Source organism: Pseudorasbora parva, chromosome 17 (assembly GCF_024679245.1).
Source record: "Pseudorasbora parva isolate DD20220531a chromosome 17, ASM2467924v1, whole genome shotgun sequence".
Lineage (NCBI taxonomy): Eukaryota > Metazoa > Chordata > Actinopteri > Cypriniformes > Gobionidae > Pseudorasbora > Pseudorasbora parva.
Window position 1 is genome coordinate 11,296,129 of NC_090188.1, and position 24,447 is coordinate 11,320,575.

Genomic DNA, 24,447 nt, shown 5'->3' on the forward strand with positions numbered 1-24,447 from the left:
CTTTACATTTTTAACAACATATGCTGTTGTATCTAAATCAACCAATATTGTTTCCAGGTTTGTGAGTTTTAGAGTAAGTCTTGCCGAGTGTAATTATTCTGGGGTTAATTAATTAAAAACAGAATGGAAAGTCAGTGTTGACAAGTGTTTAACAATTAATCTAGCCATCCCTAGTTAATAATCAAGACTTTGGCTTTCTGAGTGATCACAGATAACTGAAGAAACCATTTGCTATTGTAGTTAAAACTGAAATGCATTATAGGGCTTAACATTAATAATTGCAAGCTTATGGAAATATTGTGGAACAAGCAACTAACATTTTAGGACAAGGAAATGATGATCCAAGTACCTGAAAAGCTTAATGCCTAGCTTCGCCATGAATTAGCTTAGACATGTTATTTGGATCTACATGTTACGGTATTCTTTGTGTGGTATTCACTTTCACATAGCTACAAAGTGTGACTCCAACTAACTATGTTCTATATATTTTTTGTTTGTTTTCTATAGGTGATCTCTCCCCTGTGCAGATGTCACCAATCTCCCAGTCTCAGTTTATTCCACTGTCTGAAATATTGTGCTCTGTCATATCAGACATGAATTCGGCCCATGTTGTCGTAAACCAGGAAGCATTGATCAATCACATGATGAAAGCACACCCAGGTAACACAATATTATATAATGTTTCACATAACTGTATATTACCCATATATTTACACCAACACATATTTGTTTCAGGAATGACCATTCCCACTCAGGACATCCTGTACAATGCTTTGGGAACGCTTATTAAGGAGAGAAAGATCTATCATACTGGTGAGGGCTACTTTGTAGTCACACCTCAAACATACTTCATCACCAACAACATGGAGAAAGAGAGGAATTGGTGGAGTGCTGGCGACACTGAACTGCCTTCCCCACCTCCCATCACATACCTGGTGAGCAACGAGAGCTGCATGGACACCTCTAGTGAGGTGCCTGTCATGGCCCACTGTAAGTCCTGCAGCTGCTTCACCCCTCCGTCCATTGTACCTCCATCTGTCCAAGAACATCAGTCCATCAGCATTAGTGAGTGCACTGGGAAAAGCCTCAAGTGGTCCAAAGAACACAAACCCTCCATTCAGCATCAGTCCACATCTACTGCAGCTGACTACCAGGCCAGTGAGATTAGCAAATCCACCAACACAAGCCGCAAGGACAAGGAGAAAGCTGGACGCAAATTTGGGCTTAACCTCTTCCGACGAAACACAGGGAAGAAGGACAACAAACTAAAGAAAGAGTATGCCACATTCTCTGGACAATTCCCACCAGAGGAATGGCCTGTCAGGGATGAGGATGACTTAAACAACCTCCCCAGGGATCTAGAGCATGCCATCATCAAACGGATCAACCCAGAGCTGACTGTGGACAATCTAGTAAAGCACACAGTTCTTATGAAGAAGCTGGAGGAGAAAGCTGAGAGAGGAACAGAGAAAGCTGTGGACAAGGGCATTTCCACCGAAACTCTTCTGGCTAAGCAGAGGCACCATACCTCAAAGGCCATGGGGAAGAAATTGGCCCCTAGAGCTACTCGTAGCAAGAGAAGAGGACCTTCATCCAAAGAGAAACAAAGGGCAAAGAATAAGACATTTCAATGTGCTGAAGATTTAGAGGCAGATGATCAGATTATGCCTCACCCCAGAGCAGAATTTGCTTTGGATGAACCAGACAATAATGTAGAGAGTACCATTCTGAATCCTAAATGTGTCTACAAAAAACGAATAGACAACCCATTTTTGGGATTGCCAGGAAGAGATGTGGAAACAAACATCAACCATAAAGAACAAAGCAGGAAAGAACCCAAGATTCCAACCACCGGACGGCGGGAAAAGACAGGTCACCGGTCAAAATCCTGGGATCCTCATCGGGCCAAAGCGATAACTGACAGCATGGAGAAATCACACACACTAAAGGATGCACCTTGTGAACAGGTCCATGAGAGAGCTCAGATTGTGGACTCCACTCTGGATGTTCAACCAGTACAAGAGCTTTGTGGAGATTACAGCTCAGCCTACCCTGAGAGCAGCACATTGAGGATAGAGGACAAAATTAAGCTGAGAGAGAATAAAGTCCGAAGCAGAGACTTCAGATATGACAGATTAAAAGAAATTAAACATAAGGATGGACACTTGAGAAATGTTCCTGACCAAAATAACATTGTAGATAATCCTTCACATTTTGATTCAACACAAATACCCATCTCACGGCCTAAACCTACAATTCATCGTAGGCTTTCCCTACATCTACTTAACAGTAAAGACGAGTCTCATCACCGTCCTGATCTGCTGTCCTCACACCAGCAAGTTGGCAGCATAACAAGTCATCAGTTGCTTGATGGTCAAACCTTAGACAGAAACACAAGCCAGACTGAGAGTGAGGTTTATACAGATGATGAACATCACAACTATCAGAAAGTAGGGGAGGATGAGGATGGTTGTAGCTCTGTCTGCCTAAATGAGGAATGCATACTTGACTGTGAGCTATCACAAACCAGTAAGGCTCATTTCCATGAGTCTGTCTGTGCAGATGGTGGCTGGGATGGCCATTTCATTGAGGAGCATGTTCATCACAAAGCCACCAGAACCACACACAGGCCGCATGAATACAGGTGGCAGTCCTCTGATCACCAGATCCTTCAGAAAGGTGCTAGCCCCAGACAAGAAGTCCAGTGTCTGAGGAAAAGACTACATGAATCCAGTTTGGCAGATAATGAACATACTGAAGCCCTGGAAAGCAGCATTTTTGACTACTGTCAGACAAGCGAAGTGGAGTCTGATTCTGAGACCATACATAAATCTGCAGATGAAGCTGATGCTGGCAAATCTAACAAGTGGATCCGTCACCAAGAATTGAAGGTCTGCCATCAGAGCAAAATAGAGACATCTGAGAATGCTGGGAACATCTGTGCAAACCTGAATGATCCTTCAAGAGCCTGTGCAGGAGAAACCGCAGAGAGTCAGAGTTACACAGCAGATAGTGGGATTGACTCTCCAAGGTTAGTCTAAGGTCATTAAAGGTATAGTTTAAATTCTGTCATCATTTACTCCCCCTCAAGTTGTTCCAAACAAGAATAAATGTATTTCTTCCACTGAACACCAGTGAAGATATTTTGAAGAATATGGGTAACCATACAGTTGATGGGCCCCGTTGATTTCCATATTATGGTGGGGCTGGGGGTGGGTGTACCATAGAACTCAATGGGGCCCATCAACTGTTTGGTTACAGACATTCTTCAAAATATCTTCTTTCAAAATATGTTAAGCAGAAGAAAGAAATTCATACATGTATGGAACAACTTGAGGGTGAGGAAATGATGACAGAATTTTAATTTTAGGTGAACTATCCCTTTAATCTGAGATGTGTTTGATCCATAATTTAAATACAGTCACTTAATGTTTTTACAATTAAAAGTTCACGTAAGTATTTATACTACAATCAAACTTAGTACTAAGTACAGTTTAAGGGTTAATGGTTGCCTGTATTTAAACTCTTTCCATTTACTTACATTTGGAGGAACATTTCAGAAAGTTTTACAGATGGTTTTATTCCAGATTAAATATTTCTTATTTCACTGCTTATTTGCAGGACACACATGAGTGTAACCTCCAGTAACTCGGCTATTCTTAATGGACTGAAGCATCGTGGCTTCCTGCAGAACCTTGAAAATATCCACTCCAATGGCATTCACCCTCAGAGTTCACTGCTCAAGCTTACACCTGTCATGAATGTTTAAAACTAATTAAAATGTAGCTCAGCATCTGGGTATAGTTATCATGTAAAAATGTATATAATCCAACAAATGTAAATACACCACACAAAAACTAGGAATGGAATGTAGGTTGTGGTTTTTATATACCTAATTCAGTACAGTTTTACATTTTAACCGATTAATAATTTTAAGGGTTTTTTATTAACATAATTTTGTACATGTCTTTTGCTGTTTAGAGGGAAAACCTGAACATTACAAGGAGTTATCTGCTCAAGTCAGTCCTCTGTTATCTATGTACAAATGGCGGGTATTTCGCAGAAATAAAGTGTTTAAAAATGGCGTCTTGTTAGATACACTTATGGCCTGAAATATACAACAGTCAAATGGGTGATAACTAAATAATATTTTTAGGGGAACAGACAGCTTTGTGAAAATATATGCATAAATCTGTCAGCAATAGAAATAAGGGTATGTGTATTAAAGGCATACATTTATGTAATTACATGGAAATATCATTCCCCAATTATTTAATTAAGTGTAATTTCTAAATCAAGCAATGTTTGTTAAGAATACATTTAAATTTTTCTATAAGTCATACCACTAAAGGTGAGTGTGTAAAAGGAGCATAATAATCTCTATCTGTGCCTGAAGCATACATATTTGCATTAATAAATCTCCAAGTTCCTCACATTAGCTTAAAAGTTTTCACCTGTACCTCTACAAATGAACAGTTTGGCCGCCAGTACAGTTGAATGGCGATGAATACTTTTTGAATTCATCAAAATTGTCAGTTGAGTTGCTACAGTCAGCAAAGCTCACCTTTACAATGCCACTGACAGTCATGAACAATTCATGATAGACCTGTCCTGCAGCTAATGCAGCATTCAAAACTGACAAAGGCAAGTAGAGGTAGCCATAGCTTACTGTTATAAAATGTATGATACAGACACATAGTAGGACATGTGGGTGGTGCACAACTATTTTAGAAGCATTTCTAGCCACACACAGTTTGATTCCAGCACCTGTAACCAGGGGGCCGAGGTGAGAGGCTCTACAGGTTCAGGCAGGAGCTAAACAGATGAGGTTTCTGAATGACAGGTATTGAATGATGGCTGACTGTGTCATGTTTCATTCAGCCTCACTGGCAGAGAACAATGCCTTCCTGCGTGTGTTCATAAAAGCCAGGACAGGCATACTGTAGGCTACAAACCAGTTCATAAACGACAGCAGGCATACTGTAGGCTACAAACCATGTTTTTTATGAGGTCAGTGAAATTGAATCACTATAATGTAGCCAGTTTGTCTTGTATTTTTTTACTATTCAAGAGTTCTAAATTCTTTAAAATGTTGGCAAAGAATAACAAAAAAGCCAGGTTTAAAGCAATGTCTTTTTTTTTTTCTTTTTAAAATAAAATAAAATACCAATACAGTATTTACCTTTTTCCATCAGAAATTGTCAACAAAAAATGGCGCTCGTGCTTTTTTAACTTTTTTAAGGGAGAGGGCGCACCCTAGTGGTCTCTGATCACAGTGTTTTGAGGAAGCCATGTTTCCTCAGGATGGCCATACTATATCCTCACATCCTTTTAATGTTTGGATTAGGGCCTCCTAACTGGTGTTCCCCACATGACAAGATGTGATGTTTTAATTACATTTAATACAGTGGTTTTAGATGATCATCTTAAGCAGGAAGGTTAGATCAAGAACACCAACCTCTAAGGCTCACCTGTGCGTGTGCACACAGTCTGTATTTTGTCAGTACTTTTATTTGGGATCATGTCAATGTCAATCAAAGTTTATTTAGGATTTGGTGAAAGTGTATTTCTGTTTTTGGTAATAATTTACAATAAGGTTCAATTTGTTAACACACACACACACACACACACACAAAGATTGTTGCAAATATCACAACAAAAAAACAAAATCCTCTAACATTGAATAGCCAACAAAGTAATTGTGAGAGGGAGGGGAAGTTCTTTTGATTAAAGTTTATGAATGCACAAATAGCAGACTGATAAATCCTTCATAATAAATACTTAAATATTCCATTTAGAATTCATGGTGATTTGAATAAAATATTTTATAATTTATTTTTGTCAGTTCATAATATATTCACTTATAATTATTGTCAAGGAATGTTTAAATGTAGCCTATGTATAAACTAACATTAAATAGATTAATAGATGCTATAAAAGTATTGTTCATTGTTAGTACATGATACTAATGTATTAAACCAAACCTTATAGTAGTGTTGACCTAATTTTCTTATAATGTTATTTGTGCATAATTGATTGGGACTGAAGGCGAAGACTGTGCCTTCCGCCGAGACTATAGGGGGTGCTCGAGCGCTTGTTTCTTCGCCGCTTTGTTTTTTTTTTTTTTTTTGCTCATGCGCTCCAACATAGTTGGCGCCAGATGATCCGCGGCGCCATCCCGTTACGTACGTACGGAGGGAGGGAGAGAGAAAGAGTGACAGAGTGCAAACCGCAACCAGGCAGTAAAGACGCAACAGAACGAAGATCTTCAGGCCGTTGACTACACCGTGACTACCAGCAGCGGATCTCGCAAAAAAGCCATTAAAGGGCAAGAGGTCGGACATGTTTTTGTAAAAATTGTTTATACATGACCGTTTAATGTTTATGTGCGTCAGGGTTTTACATACCGTTGCAAGTTAACTTAGCTGGCTAACTAGCGTGCTATATCTGAGACAATGTTGCTATTTAATTAACGTTACACCATACGATGTGGCATATGCTGACTCTTGGTCGATTTTTGAGCATACTGCGATAAGTAGCGCTCGGCAGCGCTACCGATGAATTGTGGACGTCACGAAGTTCGGAGGTGTTCAGTAGCAATGGCGGCGGAGGCAGCTAGTGTTCCGCTAGCGATGCAGCTTAGCAGGACGACAGGCCATGTTTGTTTCACACAGCTAAAAATGGGCTAGGACTATAGCATGGTAAGCACAGCTTATAGCAACGCGCTGCTCGTGTCAGTAAATTTGGGGGATTTTGAGAATAACATATAGCCACTAAAGATGTTGGGTACATGTTAATTTTGTTTTTAATTCGACGCCACGAAACAAAAACGCGTTATGTAAGAAGGGGGGCGCCTTTCCCGGGCTTTCGCGAATAGCGTACATCAGTGATTAGCCCAGTAACTCGAGCGGTTTGCCGTGTGTCTTGATAATCTCGAGTTTTTAGATCTATGACAGCACGGATTCCTAGCGAGTAGTAAAACTAACCTAGTATTATTGTGACCGGTTTATTTGCTTTTCCTTACGTTGCGTGTTGCATCTGCGTGCTTGCATGAGGGGCGGAAGCTAGTCGCGGCGGCCATTTTACAGCTAGTTAGCTCTTCCATCCTCTGGCGGACAAGATGCCCACCCTTAAACTCGTATTCTCTAGAAGCTGTAACGTCAGTCTCTACGTGGCTGTGCGGCATTAAAAATTGAATGTATTACTATAAAATACAAGTGGCGCTCCGAATTTAAGGCAGTCTGTCGCTTTTCATTTCAGTCTCATTTTATGATACAGCTATTGTGCTAGTTAGCCAGCTAGTTAGCTGATAATGCAGGCTCAAGGAAGCTAACTAGCAGCTATTTAGCCAGCTATCCTAGCCAGTAGTGACAAACCAGCAGTATGTGAAAGTTGTAAACATGGGTTTTATTTTTTTATATATGTGAGGCATTTTTAAAGGAGTTAGCTGTGATTCAGTATTCATTTGAGAGAACTGAATGTATGAACTGCAGATTCATCCATTTCCAGCCTGTCAAGTTAGCCAAATATAAACTACCCACAGGCTAACCTTAGCCAATTTGTAGCCACTGATATTTTTGCTAAGTAGCTTTATGGTTTTCAAGATGAGGTTAATTTGTTTACATTTTATTTTAAGTATGTTTTTGCGAGCTATGGTGTATACAGCTCAGTTTACAGTTCTGTTAATTTATCCAACTCTCTTTTTACATCGATTTTGAAAGCTGTTGATTTTTGGATTTATGCACTTTTTTTGTTGTCTCCTGATTTTAAGTTTATGGCTAGACATAAACCTTGCCTATTACCTATTTAGTTTAAGCAATTTGTTTCTTCGTCTTCTTTAAATTAATTTCAGGATTATTTAATTTCTAGATAACTAGTGAGATCACTACTTTAGCGTCTGAATGTTTTGCATGCCTTATTTTTACTTTTGTTTCTCTAGTAGTAAAGTGGAGAGGAAAGTTAATTGTTTTCTGCAGAGTATTTTTTATCAAGTTAAAATGTGTTCCTTCTTCCAGCAGGCAGGACTGCTCCTGACTCAACAACTGACTGAGCCTGTGGCAGGCAACCCTTCACATTTCTTTGCGGGAAAGCGGTGCTCTTAGAGCAACGCTAAGTTTCACTTAACCGGGAAGACGGAAGTCGTCAGGCTGGAGTGCGTCCTGATGGCTGAGTCAGAGACTGACTGTGACACACCAGGTCTCGATACATTGGGATCTGAGTGTGTCATAGCCCATACTCAAGTCGGTGACTTGCATTATGGAGCAGAGACAGAGATTATGACTCAAGAGGACAAAAGACTTGACCTGGAGGCCATTCATGGTGATTTAGGGGCAGTGACCTGCGTGGATGTGGTAACAGAGACGGACCATGATTATATTAAATCTGAAATACACCATGATCATCATCAGTATTTCAGCAGTGCGGAAATAAAAGGCAATGAGCATTTGCTTGGTGAGGTGCTGTTAAAGACGGAGATAGGTGGTGGAGAACATATTGTTAAGGTGGAGTCTGACCATGGAGGGGAGCTTACAGTGGAGTCAGAGAATGGCGTTATCATCCACGAAGCCCATGGCCTGCAATGCAGTGAGTGTGGTGAGATTTTTGACTGTATGTCTGATCTGCATGAACACTTTGAAATCCACAAAGCCACTCACCCCTACATTTGTGTCCACTGTGGTGAGAGCTTCGCTATTGAAGCCAGCCTAAGAAGTCACATGAGGATTCACATGAAAGAGAAAAGTTACACCACTGGTCTTGAGATGGTTGGTAAAGGAGTCATTGATGCATTTAACTTGAAACCGCACCAGATGATGCACTCTCCTGAAAAGCCACACAGGTGTTCAGAGTGTGGTAAAAGCTTTGCAGCTGCCATCACTCTCCGGGAGCACATGAAAATGCATTCGGATGACAAACCCTACAAATGCACCCAATGCCGAAAAAGTTTTGTGCGCAGACGTCATCTCAAAAAACATCAGGAGCTGCATGCCCATGACAAGCCGTTTACATGTCTTCAGTGCGGTAAAGGCTTTACGACAGCTTCCAATCTTAAACAGCACCAGAAGACTCATGCTGGTGAAAAGCCGCACAGATGCACCCAGTGTGGAAAATGTTTTGCTGCAGCGGCCACGTTGAGAGAGCATCAGAGAATCCACTCAGGGGAGAAGCCCTACAAGTGCACCCAGTGTCGAAAGAGCTTTGTAAGGAAACGCCACCTCAAGAAGCATCAGCTGGTTCATCAGGGTGGAAAGCCCTACCGGTGTTCTCAGTGCGACAAGGGTTTCAACCATTCCTCTTCCTTGTCAAGACACCACAAGGTCCACCTGGAGGCCAAGATGTATGCCCAGGGTGATAAGGATTTCCCCTTCGATACTACACTGAAGCGGGGAATGCATACAGGTGAAAAGCCATACAGCTGCAACCATTGTGAGAAGAGCTTCAATCACTCATCGTCGTTATCCAGACATCAGAGAACTCATTCTGATGGAAAGTCTTACACCTGTGCTCAATGTGGAAAGAGGTTCAATCATCCCTCATCTCTTGCAAGGCACCAACGGGTTCATTTGGAGGATAAGTCGACTTATAGTGCTATTGCAACAGGAAAGGGATTCCCCCACACTACCATCTTGAAACAGAGAATCCTTCAGAGTGAGAAACCATATAGGTGTGCTCAGTGTGGAAAGGGTTTCAATCATTCGTCCTCTCTGTCTAGGCATCACAGAATTCATATTGATCAATAAGCTTATTTTCCTTTGCACCACAAGTGGTGTGCTACCATTCATCCATGATTCAGGCCAGCTTGTAATGTTAAAGGGTTTGGCAAAAGATGCAAGAAAATCCAGAAAGTCAGTGTGGACCTGCTCTAAGGGAACTTGTTCTAAAATCAAGTCCGTTGACTTTATAAGAGGAGTAAATTTCAATTTGGTATGATTGACACTGAAATCCCCTGTGTAATGTGCACATGACTAGATACATATGTAATTCTGGAACGTGGTGTGTTATTAAAACCATAGACAAAACATATTGAGATTCCATATTCACTGACTTGTGCTTTAAGCTGGTTTTGGAAGTTTATCAAAGCCTGGCACAATCTTGAAACCGAGTATTAAGTCAAGTCAGTTGAGTGGCAGACAATTAAGCAAATAGTCTAGATGCAACGATTCACTCCCCTAGTCTGTATCTTTTAACCATCTCTGCATCATTTAATGGGTTGAGAAACTGATATCATGTGTAAATATATGTTGATTTTCTTTTATATAGATATGTATAGGTAAGTAGTGCTGTTATTTTCTGAAAATGGAGCATTTTTGATGTATGATCTGGTTAGTCTTATCCATCTATTGTCGGTGAAGTGGGATGGTGCTTTCAGGGGACGTCGCTAGTTTTGAACAAGCTGTCCTGCAAAATATAAAGGCTATATTAATCATCAAACCCCTTACAATGCAAACCAACAGAGTTTGTAACTTAAAACAGCGTATTAACTCCCTGAAGTTGGCTCATGAGAGCAGCACAACTGCAAAATGTAATCTTCTACATCGTCGAAAAATAGATCTTGTTCTTAAAGGGTCAACCCAACAAAATCATAAATTATAAATTCTGTTGGGAAATTTTCTTCACTTTTCACGGTGCCAGTTTTCAATGGACTACAGAATTATATAGCTGATTTTACTATACAAGGCAAACTTGGTTCAGCCTAAGTGTTCCCCTAAATTTCTTTAGTGCTTCTCCCTGCTACCAGTGGCTGACTGCGCATTTTTCAGATTTTCTCAGCCATTGCTAAAGTCGGACAGCAGTGTATAGAGTATCAACATTTAATAATAATAATAATAATAATAATAGATTGTGTATACTTTAATGCAAATACAAAATATAGCTTGCTTTTTTTTAATTGTTTGATTAATTTTCTCACCTTAATCCATGCGTTTGTGCTTTCTATTTACATTTCTGTGTATGGAGAAAATCTTTTACAAATGGATGTATTTTTTTAATAAGGTTTGGGCAATTGAAAGGGAAATGAAAGGAATACCGTTTTTATGGGAGTGAACATTGTATCGGAACTATTCTCTTTCTTTTCCATTGGATAACAATTCTGCTTCATCACGTAGCATAGGTTTATTCATTGTGTTAGTTAGGTGCCTTATTGCATGCCGTGTAGAAATGTATGCTGAGCTATAATAGAAAAAAATAAGGTTTTGGCTTCTCCTCCCTTTTTGTTTCTTTCCATACTAATCAATGTTTTAATTTGATTTTTTTGTTTTTTTGCTTCTCTGTACATGAATGTTTACGCTGTTACTTATGTCTTTTAATTTACTGTCAACAAGCCTCTTTATAGATTAGAGGTTAAGGAAAGTTGCATTGTCATTGATCCATATGTTGATTGCCCTCTTTAATGGTCAATTCTTGTCCCATTTGTCTATTTCCCCCATCTTTGAGTGGCTCACATATATGGATAAATAAAGGTTGTTGACTATCAACAGGTTCATACAGTTTTTTTTATAGTACCTTCTTGCATCCATCAAGGTCTACTGTATGTAGTGTATTTAGTGAATTTAAAGGGATAGTTCACCCAAAAATGAAAATGGGATGTTGGGGGATCTTCTTACCCCCCAGTTCAACATGTAGGTGTCTTTGTTTCTTCAGAACACAAATGAAGGTGTTTAACTCCAACCGTTGCTGTGAGACAGTCATATAATGTATGTGAATGGGTAACAATTCTATCAGACAAAAAAAAAAAAAAAAAAAACATTCTTGGCCAACATGCACAGAGAGCCCTGTGGCTCATGATGATACATTGATATCTTAAGACACAAAACGATCAGTATGTGTGACAAATCGAGCTGTATTTATATCATTTTTTACCTCAAGAACGCTATATCCAACAGCCTGGAGCGCGCTTCACTTCCGGTAAGGTCAATTACACGCTCTGGCGTCATTTACGAGATTCACTTCTGGCGTTGGCGTAAACGGTACCAGATCGTGTATACTGGAAGTGATGTCTTTATACGTACACGACGCCAGAGCGTGTACTGATCGCTTTGTGTCAAGATATCAACTTGTCGTCTTGAGCCACAGGGCTCTGTCCATGTTGTTTAAGCATGTTTTTTTTTTTTTGCTCTCAGAATTGTTACCCATTCACATGCATTATATGACCTACACACATCAATGATTGGAGTTGCAAATCTTCCTTGTGTTCTTTGTGTTCTTCCTTTGTGTTACAAATCTTCCTTTGTGTTCTGAAGAAACGGACACCTATATGTTGGATGCACTGGGGGTAAGCAGATAAACATTCAATTTTTATTTTTGGGTGAACTATCCCTTTAACATTGTTAAAAAATGTATCATGTCTTTGAAGAAGATGCATTATTAATGATTTCATATTGAAAAGGTGGGGTAAAACAAGAAATCTGTAACAAAAGGGAGGGAAATGGCAACTTCAACACCGTCACAAAGGAATTGTAACTTGAAATAATTATTTTTGTCTTTTTTTTATGTGAAGATAAGACTAAAAGATATTGGTGAGGATATTGCTGTAACTTCAGTTACTCAAGTTTATGACTGAAAGTTTCCAACAATTCCAGCTTTGACCTTTATAGATGTGTGCAGGGCCATCTGCTGGTAGCTTATAAATATTGTATATTATAAATAATCTAATTTATTGCAAGATTACATGTGAAGATATTTTATTGATTCTTAAAGGTACACTATGTAACATTTATTTGTTTAAATTGTATAGAATTTAAATGAGCATGTCAAACTGTTTTTGTCTTATCCTGAATCACAGCAGTATGCCTATAAATGTGTTTCTATTCTGACTATTTTAGACCGGACGGGACGACGACCACCTCTGGAGTAGCCTTGTACCTGTGTGACTCGTCATATAAATAAACGGAGAGAAGTACAGGTCCTTCTCCAAAAAGTAGCATATTGTGATAAATTTCATTATTTTCCATAATGTAATGATAAAAATCTAGCTTTCATATATTTTAGATGCATTGCACACCAACTGAAATATTTCAGGTCTTTTATTGTTTTAATACTGATGATTTTGGCATAGAGCTCATGAAAACCCAAAATTCCTATCTCAAAAAATGTGCATATTTCATCCGACCAATAAAAGAAAAGTGTTTTTAATACAAAAAAAGTCAACCTTCAAATAATTATGTTCAGTTATGCACGCAATACTTGTTCGGGAATCCTTTTGCAGAAATGACTGCTTCAATGCGGCGTGGCATGGAGGCGATCAGCCTGTGGCACTGCTGAGGTGTTATGGAGGCCCAGGATGCTTCGAAAGCGGCCTTAAGCTCATCCAGAGTGTTGGGTCTTGCGTCTCTCAACTTTCTCTTCACAATATCCCACAGATTCTCTATGGGGTTCAGGTCAGGAGAGTTGGCAGGCCAATTGAGCACAGTAACACCATGGTCAGTAAACCATTTACCAGTGGTTTTGGCACTGAGCAGGTGCCAGGTCGTGCTAAATAATGAAATCTTCATCTCCATAAAGCTTTTCAGCAGATGGAAGCATGAAGTGCTCCAAAATCTCCTGATAGCTATCTGCATTGACCCTGCCCTTGATAAAACACAGTGGACCAACACCAGCAGCTGATATGGCACCCCAGACCATCACTGACTGTGTGTACTTGACACTGGACTTCAGGCATTTTGGCATTTCCTTCTCCACAGTCTTCCTCCAGACTCTGGCACCTTGATTTCTGAATGACATGCAAAATTTGCTTTCATCCGAAAAAAGTACTTTGGACCACTGAGCAACAGTCCAGTGCTGCTTCTCTGTAGACCAAAAGTGGCTTGACCTGAGGAATGCGTCACCTGTAGCCCATTTCCTGCACATGCCTGTGCATGGCGGCTCTGGATGTTTCTACTCCAGTCTCAGTCCACTGCTTCCGCAGGTACCCCAAGGTCTGGAATCGGTCCTTCTCCACACTCAGTGTCCGGTCACCTCTTCTCGTTGTGCAGCATTTTTCCCCACACTTTTTCCTTCCCACAGACTTCCCACTGAGGTGCCTTGATACAGCACTCTGGGAACAGCCTATTCGTTCAGAAATTTCTTTCTGTGTCTTACCCTCTCGCTTGAGGGCGTCAATGATGGCCTTCTGGACAGGGTCGGGTCGGCAGTCTTACCCATGATTGCGGTTTTGAGTAATGAACCAGGCTGGGAGTTTTTAAAAGCCTCAGGAATCTTTTGCAGGTGTTAAGAGTTAATTAGTTGATACAGATGAATAAGTTAATAGCTCGTTTAGAGAACCATTTCATGATATGCTAATTTTTTGAGATGAGGTGTATTGAGGTGTATGCCAAAATCATCAGTATTAAAACAATAAAAGACCTGAAATATTTCGGTTGGTGTGCAATGAATCTAAAATATATATAAAAGTTTAATTTTTATCATTACATTATGGAAAATAATGAACTTTATCACAATATGCTAATTTTTTTAGAAAGATCTGTAGCTCTGGCTACAATGTCCCAAGACGCATCCAGTTTTTTTAATTAACTGCTAAGAGTGCCAAAAGTTACATAGTGTACATTTTAAAGTATTACTAATTACACCATCAACACTACAGCTATATTGTGAATCTGAATGTGAGATTAGGTCCAGTAGATTTTCACCTGAGCCGTCAATTCCTATGTTGGTGATCGTTTAAAATTGTTACTGGAGGTTAAATGGTATAGTCTGTATTATTAATTCATGGTTGACATTATGCATCTCATCTCATAGGTTATTTTTATTTACAAAACATTTTTTCCAAATTGGTTTCAAATCTTTTTAAACAGTTTTTGTTCATTCATTTGGGATATTCCAGAAATTACTCAAGATTTTTATTCAAGATTTTACCAGAATGAGCACAGGCCTCAACGTATTTTTGGCCAAAATTCCCCAATGTTAAACCCATTGCAATTGTTTGTCTCAAGATGAGTTTCTTTGTAAGTGTCTTGATATGTTTTTCCATAGGCCCTGGAGAAGTGTGCTGAAGTAAGTTTTCTGAATGTAAATCTGTTTTTTTTTTTTATGACTGTTTTTATTGCTGTCATTTCTTTATTTTAACCAAAGATACTGAGAATCTGCACTACTCATGTATAGAAAGAAACCTCAGCTCCATACCACCAAGTATTCCTTCATCAGTTCTGGATTTCAGTTTTAAAGGGATAGTTCACTTTAAATTAAATTTTGATATGTTTTAGCTTACCTCATGGGCATCCGAGATGTAGGAGTATTTGTTTCCCCAGTAGTTTCAGTTTTGATCATTTTAGGTCAAACCGTTCTTGTCTGTGCCTCACATAATGCAGGTCTATGGTCACCACCTCAAAGAGAATACACAGAGAAGTCCAAATTAAACAAAACGAGCGGATTGTGTGAGAAAACGAACAGTATTTATATCGTTTTTACCTCTTGTACACCACTACGTCCGACTGTTTCCTGTGGTGTACAAGAGGTAAAAACTATATAAATACTGTTCGTTTTCTCACACAAACCGCTCGTTATATTTAATTTGGACTTCTCTGTGTATGAAAAACATACACAAAATTTAATTTCAAAGTGAACTATCCCTTTAATGTTTTGAAACAGAAGACTGTATTCCCAGTTCTGTCTTCTCTACAAGTCCTTGATCTATTAAGGTAAGCAATGTTGTTAACATCTAATACTCTTGTTATATAATGTGTTGTTCCATAAAATTGAGTATGTTTTTATTTCAGATGCACATTGATACATTCTACGACAAAAGATTTTGATTAAATTGATTTTCACTGAGCATAAGAGCACCGTGACGTGTCATACTGACATATGGTAGAGTTTCACTCAAGCTCTTTTAAAAAACCCTTAAAAAAAGTTGAGTCTGAGAGGAAACAATTTACCTAAATAATTATAGGCTCTAGAATTTCTGGCCCTCTAACCTGAAACAACAACATTTTATGTTGATAAAAACATAAATAGCATCCCACATCATGTTCGCTAAACGTTGACCACAAAACCTTGCAGAGTTTGGTTTGTCCTCCAACACGATCAATTGGTCATGCTCTCATATTTTATGATGTGGATTATCCAAAATCAGAATATTTTGAAGCGGTCAGAATACTGACCTTGTCACCAAGCTCAAATTTTAGAGCAACAGACTTTGACATTGATAGCTGTGTGCACAAGAAAAGACTTACAATTGGTTTATTAGTATTTTTTGTTACATTCGTAGTTCTGTTACCAGTGTTGGCTTAGGTTCCAGTTTTATCTTCAGTATTGCTGTATTCTACTGAGAGGCTACAGAACACCTACACAAGAAGAATGTTCCTATGACGCATTCGTGATTTTCTCCAGCTATGACGAAGTCTGGGTCATCAATGAACTGATGGAGAATCTGGAGAACGGTGTTCCACCTATTCATCTTTGCCTTCACATGCGGGACTTTCAAGCAGGGAAGTCCATCACCTCCAACATTATCGATGAAGGAATATTGGGCAGTCGTAAAGTCATTGTGGTTGTGTCTCAACACTTCATTGATAGCGCCTGGTGTCGCTTTGAGTTTGAATTAGCCCAGTCGCGGTTTATGATGGTTTATGAGAAGCGGTTCCGTCATCCTGGAAGAGAGGAATTCGAAAAAAGTGTTTGGTCTTCACAAGCACCTGAAAAAGAACATACCTGAAGTGGAGCAGGGACCCTTTGAGTAACATGAGATTCTGGATACGGCTCAGAAGAGCTATTATTGACACAAAGCAATAACTTTACCTACTTTTTTTATATTATGTCTTGAATAAATAAACTTGCACAAATTTAAAGATGTTTTTTTCCATTTTATGTTGTTCAGCCATTTCTGTAAAAATGAATACCTAGATATAACTTAAAACATCCAATGCAGCCACTTGCCTCACTTTTTATAAGTTGAGTCGACTTGCATCCTTTTTTAAGTATAACCAACATTGTAACCTGTACTCATTTTAATTAGGTTTTATGAAATGTATATTCTTAGTAAAATGAACCTAATCACATGAATACACATTTTAATTGCGTTCTAGCTATACTCTCAGGAAATAAATCTAAATGTCTATATTCTAAGCACTACAGTGATACAATTAACATAACCAGACTTAGTTCATAACAATTACAAATTCAATTGGAAGGAGAAAAAAAAGATGGGAAGATAGACTGAAGACTATTTATTCAATGTCAACCAGTGTGACTTTTAACAGTGCCTACAAAACAGAACAGCAAATAAATTGCTGATTTCAGGTTTCCATGTTTTTGCCATATATAATCTAAAGGTTTACCACAAGTCAGCCTTTCTCACTTTGTGCCATAGCTCAAACACATATGGCCCTTATGTGTACATTGTTATCTGGGCCATATACCTCAAAATTATTTGTGAACCCCAAGACAACATTTCCCGCCGATTTTAAAGTTATGGCAAAACAAATATGGTCACATTCTGGCCCATATCTGTCCAGCTGGGCCATATGTGCCAGATAATACCCACATGTGGCCCAAACATGCTTGCTATCTGGGATGTCTCTTGCGTTATGCCAGATAATAGGCGATATTATCTGCCTATTATAGGCAAAATGCTGTAAAGCGTCACATCTTCTATTGCGATGAGGATGATATCGCATGCAGTGATCCCACGGATGACTAGCCAGATTTATCCTGCCTTCAGTGGGCGATACCATTCGAGCTGCCAGTTAACGCCGATATGGCTGATCTGGAGCAGCCGTCAGACTCATATATCCATTCTGGAGCTGTCGTCTGTCTCTGATATATCCAGTCTGGAGCTGTCGTCTGTCTCTGATATATCCAGTCTGGAGCTGTCGTCTGTATCTGATATATCCAGTCTGGAGCTGTCGTCTGTATCTGATATATCCAGTCTGGAGCTGTCGTCTGTCTCTGATATATCCAGTCTGGAGCTGTCGTCTGTATCTGATATATCCAGTCTGGAGCTGTCGTCTGTATCTGATATATCCAGTCTGGAGCTGTCGTCTGTATCTGATATATCCAGTCTGGAGCTGTCGTCTGTATCTGATATATCCAGTCTGGAGCTGTCACTCGTCACAGATATATCCAGTCTGGAGCTGTCACCTGTCCCGGGTCCATCCATCATGGAGTTGATGTCTGATTCTGATATATCCAGTCTTGAGCTGTCACCTGTACCAAGCTTTTGTAGCATGGAGCTGACACCTGACGTGGATCCAGCCGATCCGGAGCCATCACCTGTCCTGGGTCCATCCGCACTAGATTCTGAGATCCACGGTCTATCTGGTTTAGGACCAGCTTTTGGTGAGTCTGTGGTCTTTATTATTCTACAGTCAGTACTTTCATTATTTAAGGATTATTCACACAAGCTTTAAGGCTTGTTCACACCGGGACACGTTTATCACCGACGCGTAAAGACTTGTGACTAAAAACTAGCCAACCAATGAGATTGCTGCTTTTGTTCACATGCCTGCAGCCGCTGTAGTTACAGTAAAACATGACTTGGTGGCGCAAAAGCATAAAACGGTCTGGCCGAGCACACATTGGCAAAGACAATGCATCAAGGCAAGATGAGGATCACAAAGAACTGTAGGACAAACGTACATATTAAAACAATGTATTGTTTTAATACATTGTTATTAAAATAACAATGTAATTCCCTTAATTAAAACGAGCTAATACATACCTCTCTTGTCTCCAGAGGTGGAAAGAGTAACAAAATATTCTACTCAAGTAAAAGTACTGTTACTTCAATGAAATTTTACTTAAGTACAAGTAAAATTACTGGTCTAAAAATTTACTCAAGTAAAAGTAAAAAGTAGCTCATTTAAAATGTACTCAGAGTAAAAGTTACTTAGTTACTTTTTTAACAGTGGGTGGTGGGGACTCTCCCCTGTAGGGTTGTGATAGAATGAGATTTTCACGATATGAAAACTATCTCAGAAAACATCAATTAAACATTTACTGTACCTATTATTAAATGATGGTTATTATCACTTGTTAAAATGATGTTAAATGAATGAAGAAGATTGGTCTTTTTTTTATTTGGTTGAACAAATGCTTTATTATAACAAACTTAAAACCATTTGTTTATTTTGTTTATCAAAATTTCAATAAAACGTATTATACGTCTAATAAACTAAATTCAATAAATTATTATGAATTAGATTAACAACTTATTTTTATCATTAATTCGTAAACATGTTTAAGAATAATAGAGTCCATATGTAGTAGACGGAGCAGCTCATTCACAGAGAGAGAACAAGCAGATCATATATTCATATAGCATTCAATGTGTAACGAGTAGAAATATAGTGTGGCCCCTTTAAGAGCTGCGCGCGCTCCCTGAAAACGAGTTCTGCATCTTGTGTATGTGCGCACTGAGGCCTAGTCCACACGTACACGGGTATTTTTATTACCGGAGTTTTTCCTCCTCCGTTTTAAAAAACAATCGCGTCCACACAAGCACGGTTTTTAAAAAAATTCTGTCCACATGAGAAGGCAAAACTACGCTATGATTGGCTGCCTGATTTCCATATGGGTCCCATTCACTGCACCGATGCACATTGCGCTGACTGAGGGATGCCATGGGCTCAAGTGAAACACTTCCTAAGTTCCTTTGCTTTGGACTCAGTGACAGGTAACTGTATAAACAGGTGCAGGGCCGAAGTGGACTGTAATAGCTTCACACACTTGCTTTACTATTTTGTATTATTGCATTCTGGCCTTTGATCTGCAATACAATGAAATAACTGAACATGTATCTGTAGGATATACGTGTGATTAGCGCTGTTAGTGGAGTCCACCGCATAGAATCGACTCACGTAAATCAAAAGGAGATGTGGAAAATCTGATATCAAACAAAGGAAAGAACGGCGCGCACTTCAATTTAAAAAGCCGAAATCTCCGGTTTCACCATCTACACGACAACGCTGTAACCGGCGTTTCTAAAAATCTTCACCCTGGCCGGAGTTTTCAAAAAAGTCCAGTTTTAGTAACCGGATACAGCGTTTGCGTGTGGACGAACAGCCAAACCGCGTAGAAAAAGCTGCGGTTTTGAAAATACCCGTGTTCGTGTGGACAGGGCCTGAGTTTTGAGCTCCCATGTGTGGGGATTATTCTCTGTTCTTCTGTTGCTAACAGTCAGTTATTTTGTTTTATTGAGTAATGCTGTGGACGGAAATGGAGTTTGTGATGAGAGTTCAGCGGGAAATAAAGCGCGATCTGTTTGACGTCAATCGCCTCCGTGTTTGCATCCACTCCAGATATATTAAGTGAGCTATCCGCATTTTTCACCCGGACACAAGCGTTACAAATGTTGTGCTTTAATGTTCACAGACCATGTCGCGATTTGATTTATTTCTAAGGCCTACAGCTCTACATTCGAGTTTTTCGTTCATTCCACCAGTTTGCGTGTATTACACGTTATAATGTAAAGTTAAGGTTCATGACTGGATTCCGGGATTCCCTCTGCGTCACAGAAATCAATCGGCCTAAGTTATAAACATACCTTTATTGCACAGAGGGATGTGCCCGAACATGTTCTATGTGTTTCTTCATTTGCATCCACATTTTGTGCAAATTTGATATTCTCCAGGACAACACCACATTATTTTTTTCTATATCCAAAGTATTTCCATACTAGCCAGGAGTTCACGACAGCGTTTTGCTTTCACCTGGGTCTGCGTCACTGACATCTGTCTTGTTTGTCTCCATCTGATATTTGCGCGCATGTTCTCTCCCGCGCCGTCTATTCAATATTAGTCATTTCCGGATCGCGGTGTTTTTCCTCCTCTCTTTGCATTAATGATTTATTTTTACTCAGTAACGGATGTGGTTTAAAATGTAGCGAAGTACAATACTTTAATCAAAATGTACTTAAGTAAAAGTAAAATTACAGATTTTTAAAACTACTTAAAAAAGTAGAAGTACACAGAAAAACTACTCAATTACAGTAACGCGAGTAAATGTAATTCGTTACTTTCCACCTCTGCTTGTCTCAGTGCGTGCACTTAATCGCTCTGACGATCTGATAGCATTTAGCTTAGCCCAGTTCATTCACTATGGTACCAAACAGAGATCAAGTTTGAAGCGACCAAACACCTCCACGTTTTCCCTATTTAAATAAAGTTGCACAAAGAGTTGAACGGTCAAGTATGGTGACATAAAATAAAACGTGGCGCTTTCCTAAGCGGATTAAAAAGGAGAACTACAGGGAGTGCAGAATTATTAGGCAAATGAGTATTTTGACCTCATCATCCTCTTTATGCATGTTGTCTTACTCCAAGCTGTATAGGCTGGAAAGCCTACTATCAATTAAGCATATTAGGTGATGTGCATCTCTGTAATGAGAAGGGGTGTGGTCTAATGACATCAACACCCTATATCAGGTGTGCATAATTATTAGGCAACTTCCTTTCCTTTGGCAAAATGGGTCAAAAGAAGGACTTGACAGGCTCAGAAAAGTCAAAAATAGTGAGATATATTGCAGAGGGATGCAGCAGTCTTAAAATAGCCAAGCTTCTCAAGCGTGATCATCGAACAATCAAGCGTTTCATTCAAAATAGTCAACAGGGTCGCAAGAAGCGTGTGCAAAAACCAAGGCGCAAAATAACTGCCCGTGAACTGAGAAATGTCAAGTGTGCAGCTGCCAAGATGCCACTTGCCACCAGTTTGGCCATATTTCAGAGCTGCAACATCACTGGAGTGCCCAAAAGCACAAGGTGTGCAATACTCAGAGACATGGCCACGGTAAGAAAGGCAGAAAGTCGACCACCACTGAACAAGACACACAAGCTGAAACGTCAAGACTGGGCCAAGAAATATCTCAAGACTGATTTTTCTAAGGTTTTATGGACTGATGAAATGAGAGTGAGTCTTGATGGGCCAGATGGATGGGCCCATGGCTGGATTGGTAAAGGGCAGAGAGCTCCAGTCCAACTCAGACGCCAGCAAGGTGGAGGTGGAGTACTGGTTTGGGCTGGTATCATCAAAGATGAGCTTGTGGGGCCTTTTCGGGTTGAGGATGGAGCTCAACTCCCAGTCCTACTGCCAGTTTCTGGAAGACACCTTCTTCAAGCCGTGGTACAGGAAGAAGTCTGCATCCTTCAAGAAAAACATGATTTACATGCAGGACAATGCTCCATCACACGCGTCCAAGTACTCCACAGCGTGGCTGACAAGAAAGGGTATAATAGAAGAAAATCTAATGATATGACCTCCTTGTTCACCTGATCTGAACCCCATTGAGAACCTGTGGTCCATCATCAAATGTGCGATTTACAAGGAGGGAAAACAGTACACCTCTCTGAACAGTGTCTGGGAGGCTGTGGTTGCTGCTGCACGCAATGTTGATGGTGAACAGATCAAAACACTGACAGAATCCATGGATGGCAGGCTTTTGAGTGTCCTTGCAAAGAAAGGTGGCTATATTGGTCACTGATTTGTTTTTGTTTGGTTTTTGAATGTCAGAAATGTATATTTGTGAATGTTGAGATGTTATATTGGTTTCACTGGTAAAAATAAATAATTGAAATGGGTATAAATTAGTTTTTTGTTAAGTTGCCTAATAATTATGCACAGTAATAGTCAACTGCACACACAGATATCCCCCTAAAATAGCTAAAACTAAAACTTCCAAAAATATTCAGCTTTGATATTAATGAGTTTTTTTGTGATCATTGAGAACATGGTTGTTGTTCAATAATAAAATTAATCCTCAAAAATACAACTTGCCTAATAATTCTGCACTCCCTGTATAATGTATGGCAGAATAACACTTCTGAGAGTACTTCGACTCAGCGCAGTAAAAAGTCCTGTCTGAAAAATCCTCCCTCACGTCTCCAGGTGGGACTTTTTACTGCACCGAGTCGAAGTACTCTCAGAAGTGTTATTCCGCCATACATTATAGTTAATGTGCCGCACATTTGTGCCTAATTATTCAGCATTTATGCCTTTTCAGACAATTAAGTAGCCTAGAAATCTAGACGCACCCTAGCGGCAGCAAATTTAATTTGCCCGCAAGTGTGGTCTAGCAACTCTCAATTCCTATCTGAGCTGTATTCCTCAGAATCTGGACGGCCCAATCACATCGTGTAGGCTACAGAGTTGGCGGGCGGGGCCATAATGACGACGGCCGAGTTGCGTTTGCGTGCTTCTAGTATCACAGAAACTGGCGAACGGCGGCGGTCTTTCGAATCAGCTCTGCCCGCGCCTCCGGAAGACTTGGAGTTAAGCTTTCCTCTGAGAAAAGAACAAAGAGCGGCACTGAAGTCATTCTTAAAAAGGGAAGATGTGTTCGGAGTTTAGCCGACCGGCGAATGTTTAATCAGTCAGCGAGCTCCCCTTCACCGTCGTTGCTCCGGTTGGTGTAGCGCTATCCTATCGCGTGCAGAGGGAGTTTGAAAGACAACCGTTTATCCCGCCCCTCGGATTGAGCCCTGTCTATGGTGAGTTTCCAGACCAAACATCTTGATGTGGGTCTGGCTTGTCAGGCTAACAATTAAGCTTAATTTGGTCCCACTTTACCAATTATCTTGCCTAACAATCTTGTCATACCTTTTTTGTGGTGATGTTTTTACCTTTCTTTAGAAAAAAAGAAGAAAAGCATCTGTGCATTATTCCGCCAGAAATGGAGGGATGTAAGGCGTTCTGTCCACTGCATTCAAATGGGCAACAAAGTGGCCCCAGATTCATTTGCTGATGAGCTGGTGGCAGAAGCCAAACGCTGTACCATATCCAGCAGATCTCATGCATCAGACCTGTCCTGGGTCCATCCGCACTGGATTCTGGGATAACGCCAGCTGTTGGTAATTCATTATTTTTGTTATAGTGGTATTTTTTATTTTGCCCTAGTCTGCTGTTTGACAGTTGTCTAGTTAGTATTTATGTTCTTTTTATGCAACATTTAGCATGTATACGTTTCATTAATATGAAAAGATTTTCACAAGCCGTTACATTTTGCTGCAACATAGTTTAATTAACCTTTCAATTTCCATTTCACAGTGGCTCCAGATCCATGCGGCATTAACCCAAGGGCTCACTGGGATCCAGAGATCTCCAGCCACGTATGTCCATCCTCTCTTTGCTGTTAGCTGATCCAGGTCCATCTTATTACAAGAGGACATCTGAGCCTTGCACCATCCTGGGCTGTCACCTGTCCCAGGTCCATCTGGTTTGGTGCCAGTGGCTGAACTCAGTTCCCAGTCAGGTTCAGTCAGCCTCAATTCACAGTTAACGCTTGATTCAGGATCATCCGATCCCTTTTCAGAGTTGTCTGTCCTGTGACCATCCAGTCGCGAGGAAACGTCTGTTTCCAATTTATCCAGCCTTGAACTTGCACCTGACATGGCTCTGGCCAATCCCGAGCCAAAAGCTGTCCCAGGTGCCATTGATGAAGAGCTGTCCCAGGTCTATCTGGTTTTTGGCCAGCTACAGGTGAGTCTGCTTTCATTAATTCACATGTGTGACTAGTTAGGAAGTGTT

At 40.0% G+C, this 24,447-nt stretch overlaps 3 protein-coding genes and 1 pseudogene across 6 annotated transcripts in view; all 4 read left to right on the forward strand.

The window, feature by feature from the left end:
• stox1 (storkhead box 1) overlaps positions 1-4,084 on the forward strand; it is a 28,829-nt gene extending 24,745 nt beyond the window's left edge. For both annotated transcript variants that reach the window (XM_067420854.1, XM_067420853.1), the window contains 3 exons: positions 508-660; positions 736-3,031; positions 3,622-4,084. In XM_067420854.1, coding sequence (XP_067276955.1) covers positions 508-660; positions 736-3,031; positions 3,622-3,769 — 2,597 coding nt within the window. In that variant the 3' untranslated portion in view covers positions 3,770-4,084. The remainder of the gene's footprint in view (positions 1-507; positions 661-735; positions 3,032-3,621) is intronic.
• A 2,080-nt stretch (positions 4,085-6,164) lies between these two features.
• On the forward strand, positions 6,165-11,471 carry si:ch211-198a12.6 (uncharacterized protein LOC563253 homolog). 3 transcript variants are annotated; one of them, XM_067421034.1, is made up of 2 exons: positions 6,165-6,335; positions 8,016-11,471. In XM_067421034.1, the coding sequence occupies exon 2, from the start codon at positions 8,163-8,165 to the stop codon at positions 9,735-9,737; it is 1,575 nt and encodes a 524-aa protein (XP_067277135.1). In that variant the 5' UTR covers positions 6,165-6,335; positions 8,016-8,162; the 3' UTR covers positions 9,738-11,471. The 3 variants fall into 3 exon arrangements, with proteins under 3 accessions (XP_067277135.1, XP_067277134.1, XP_067277136.1); XM_067421033.1 differs by having other exon boundaries at positions 8,019-11,471; XM_067421035.1 differs by lacking the exon at positions 6,165-6,335 and adding an exon at positions 6,572-6,701.
• Positions 11,472-13,850: 2,379 nt separating this feature from the next.
• LOC137045578 (toll-like receptor 4) lies at positions 13,851-16,722 on the forward strand (annotated as a pseudogene).
• A 669-nt stretch (positions 16,723-17,391) lies between these two features.
• On the forward strand, positions 17,392-23,759 carry LOC137045579 (uncharacterized). The gene is made up of 2 exons (XM_067422285.1): positions 17,392-18,267; positions 23,554-23,759. Exons 1-2 carry the CDS (start codon positions 17,589-17,591, stop codon positions 23,757-23,759), a joined length of 885 nt encoding a protein of 294 aa, XP_067278386.1. The 5' UTR covers positions 17,392-17,588.
• The last annotated feature ends 688 nt before the right edge of the window (positions 23,760-24,447 follow it).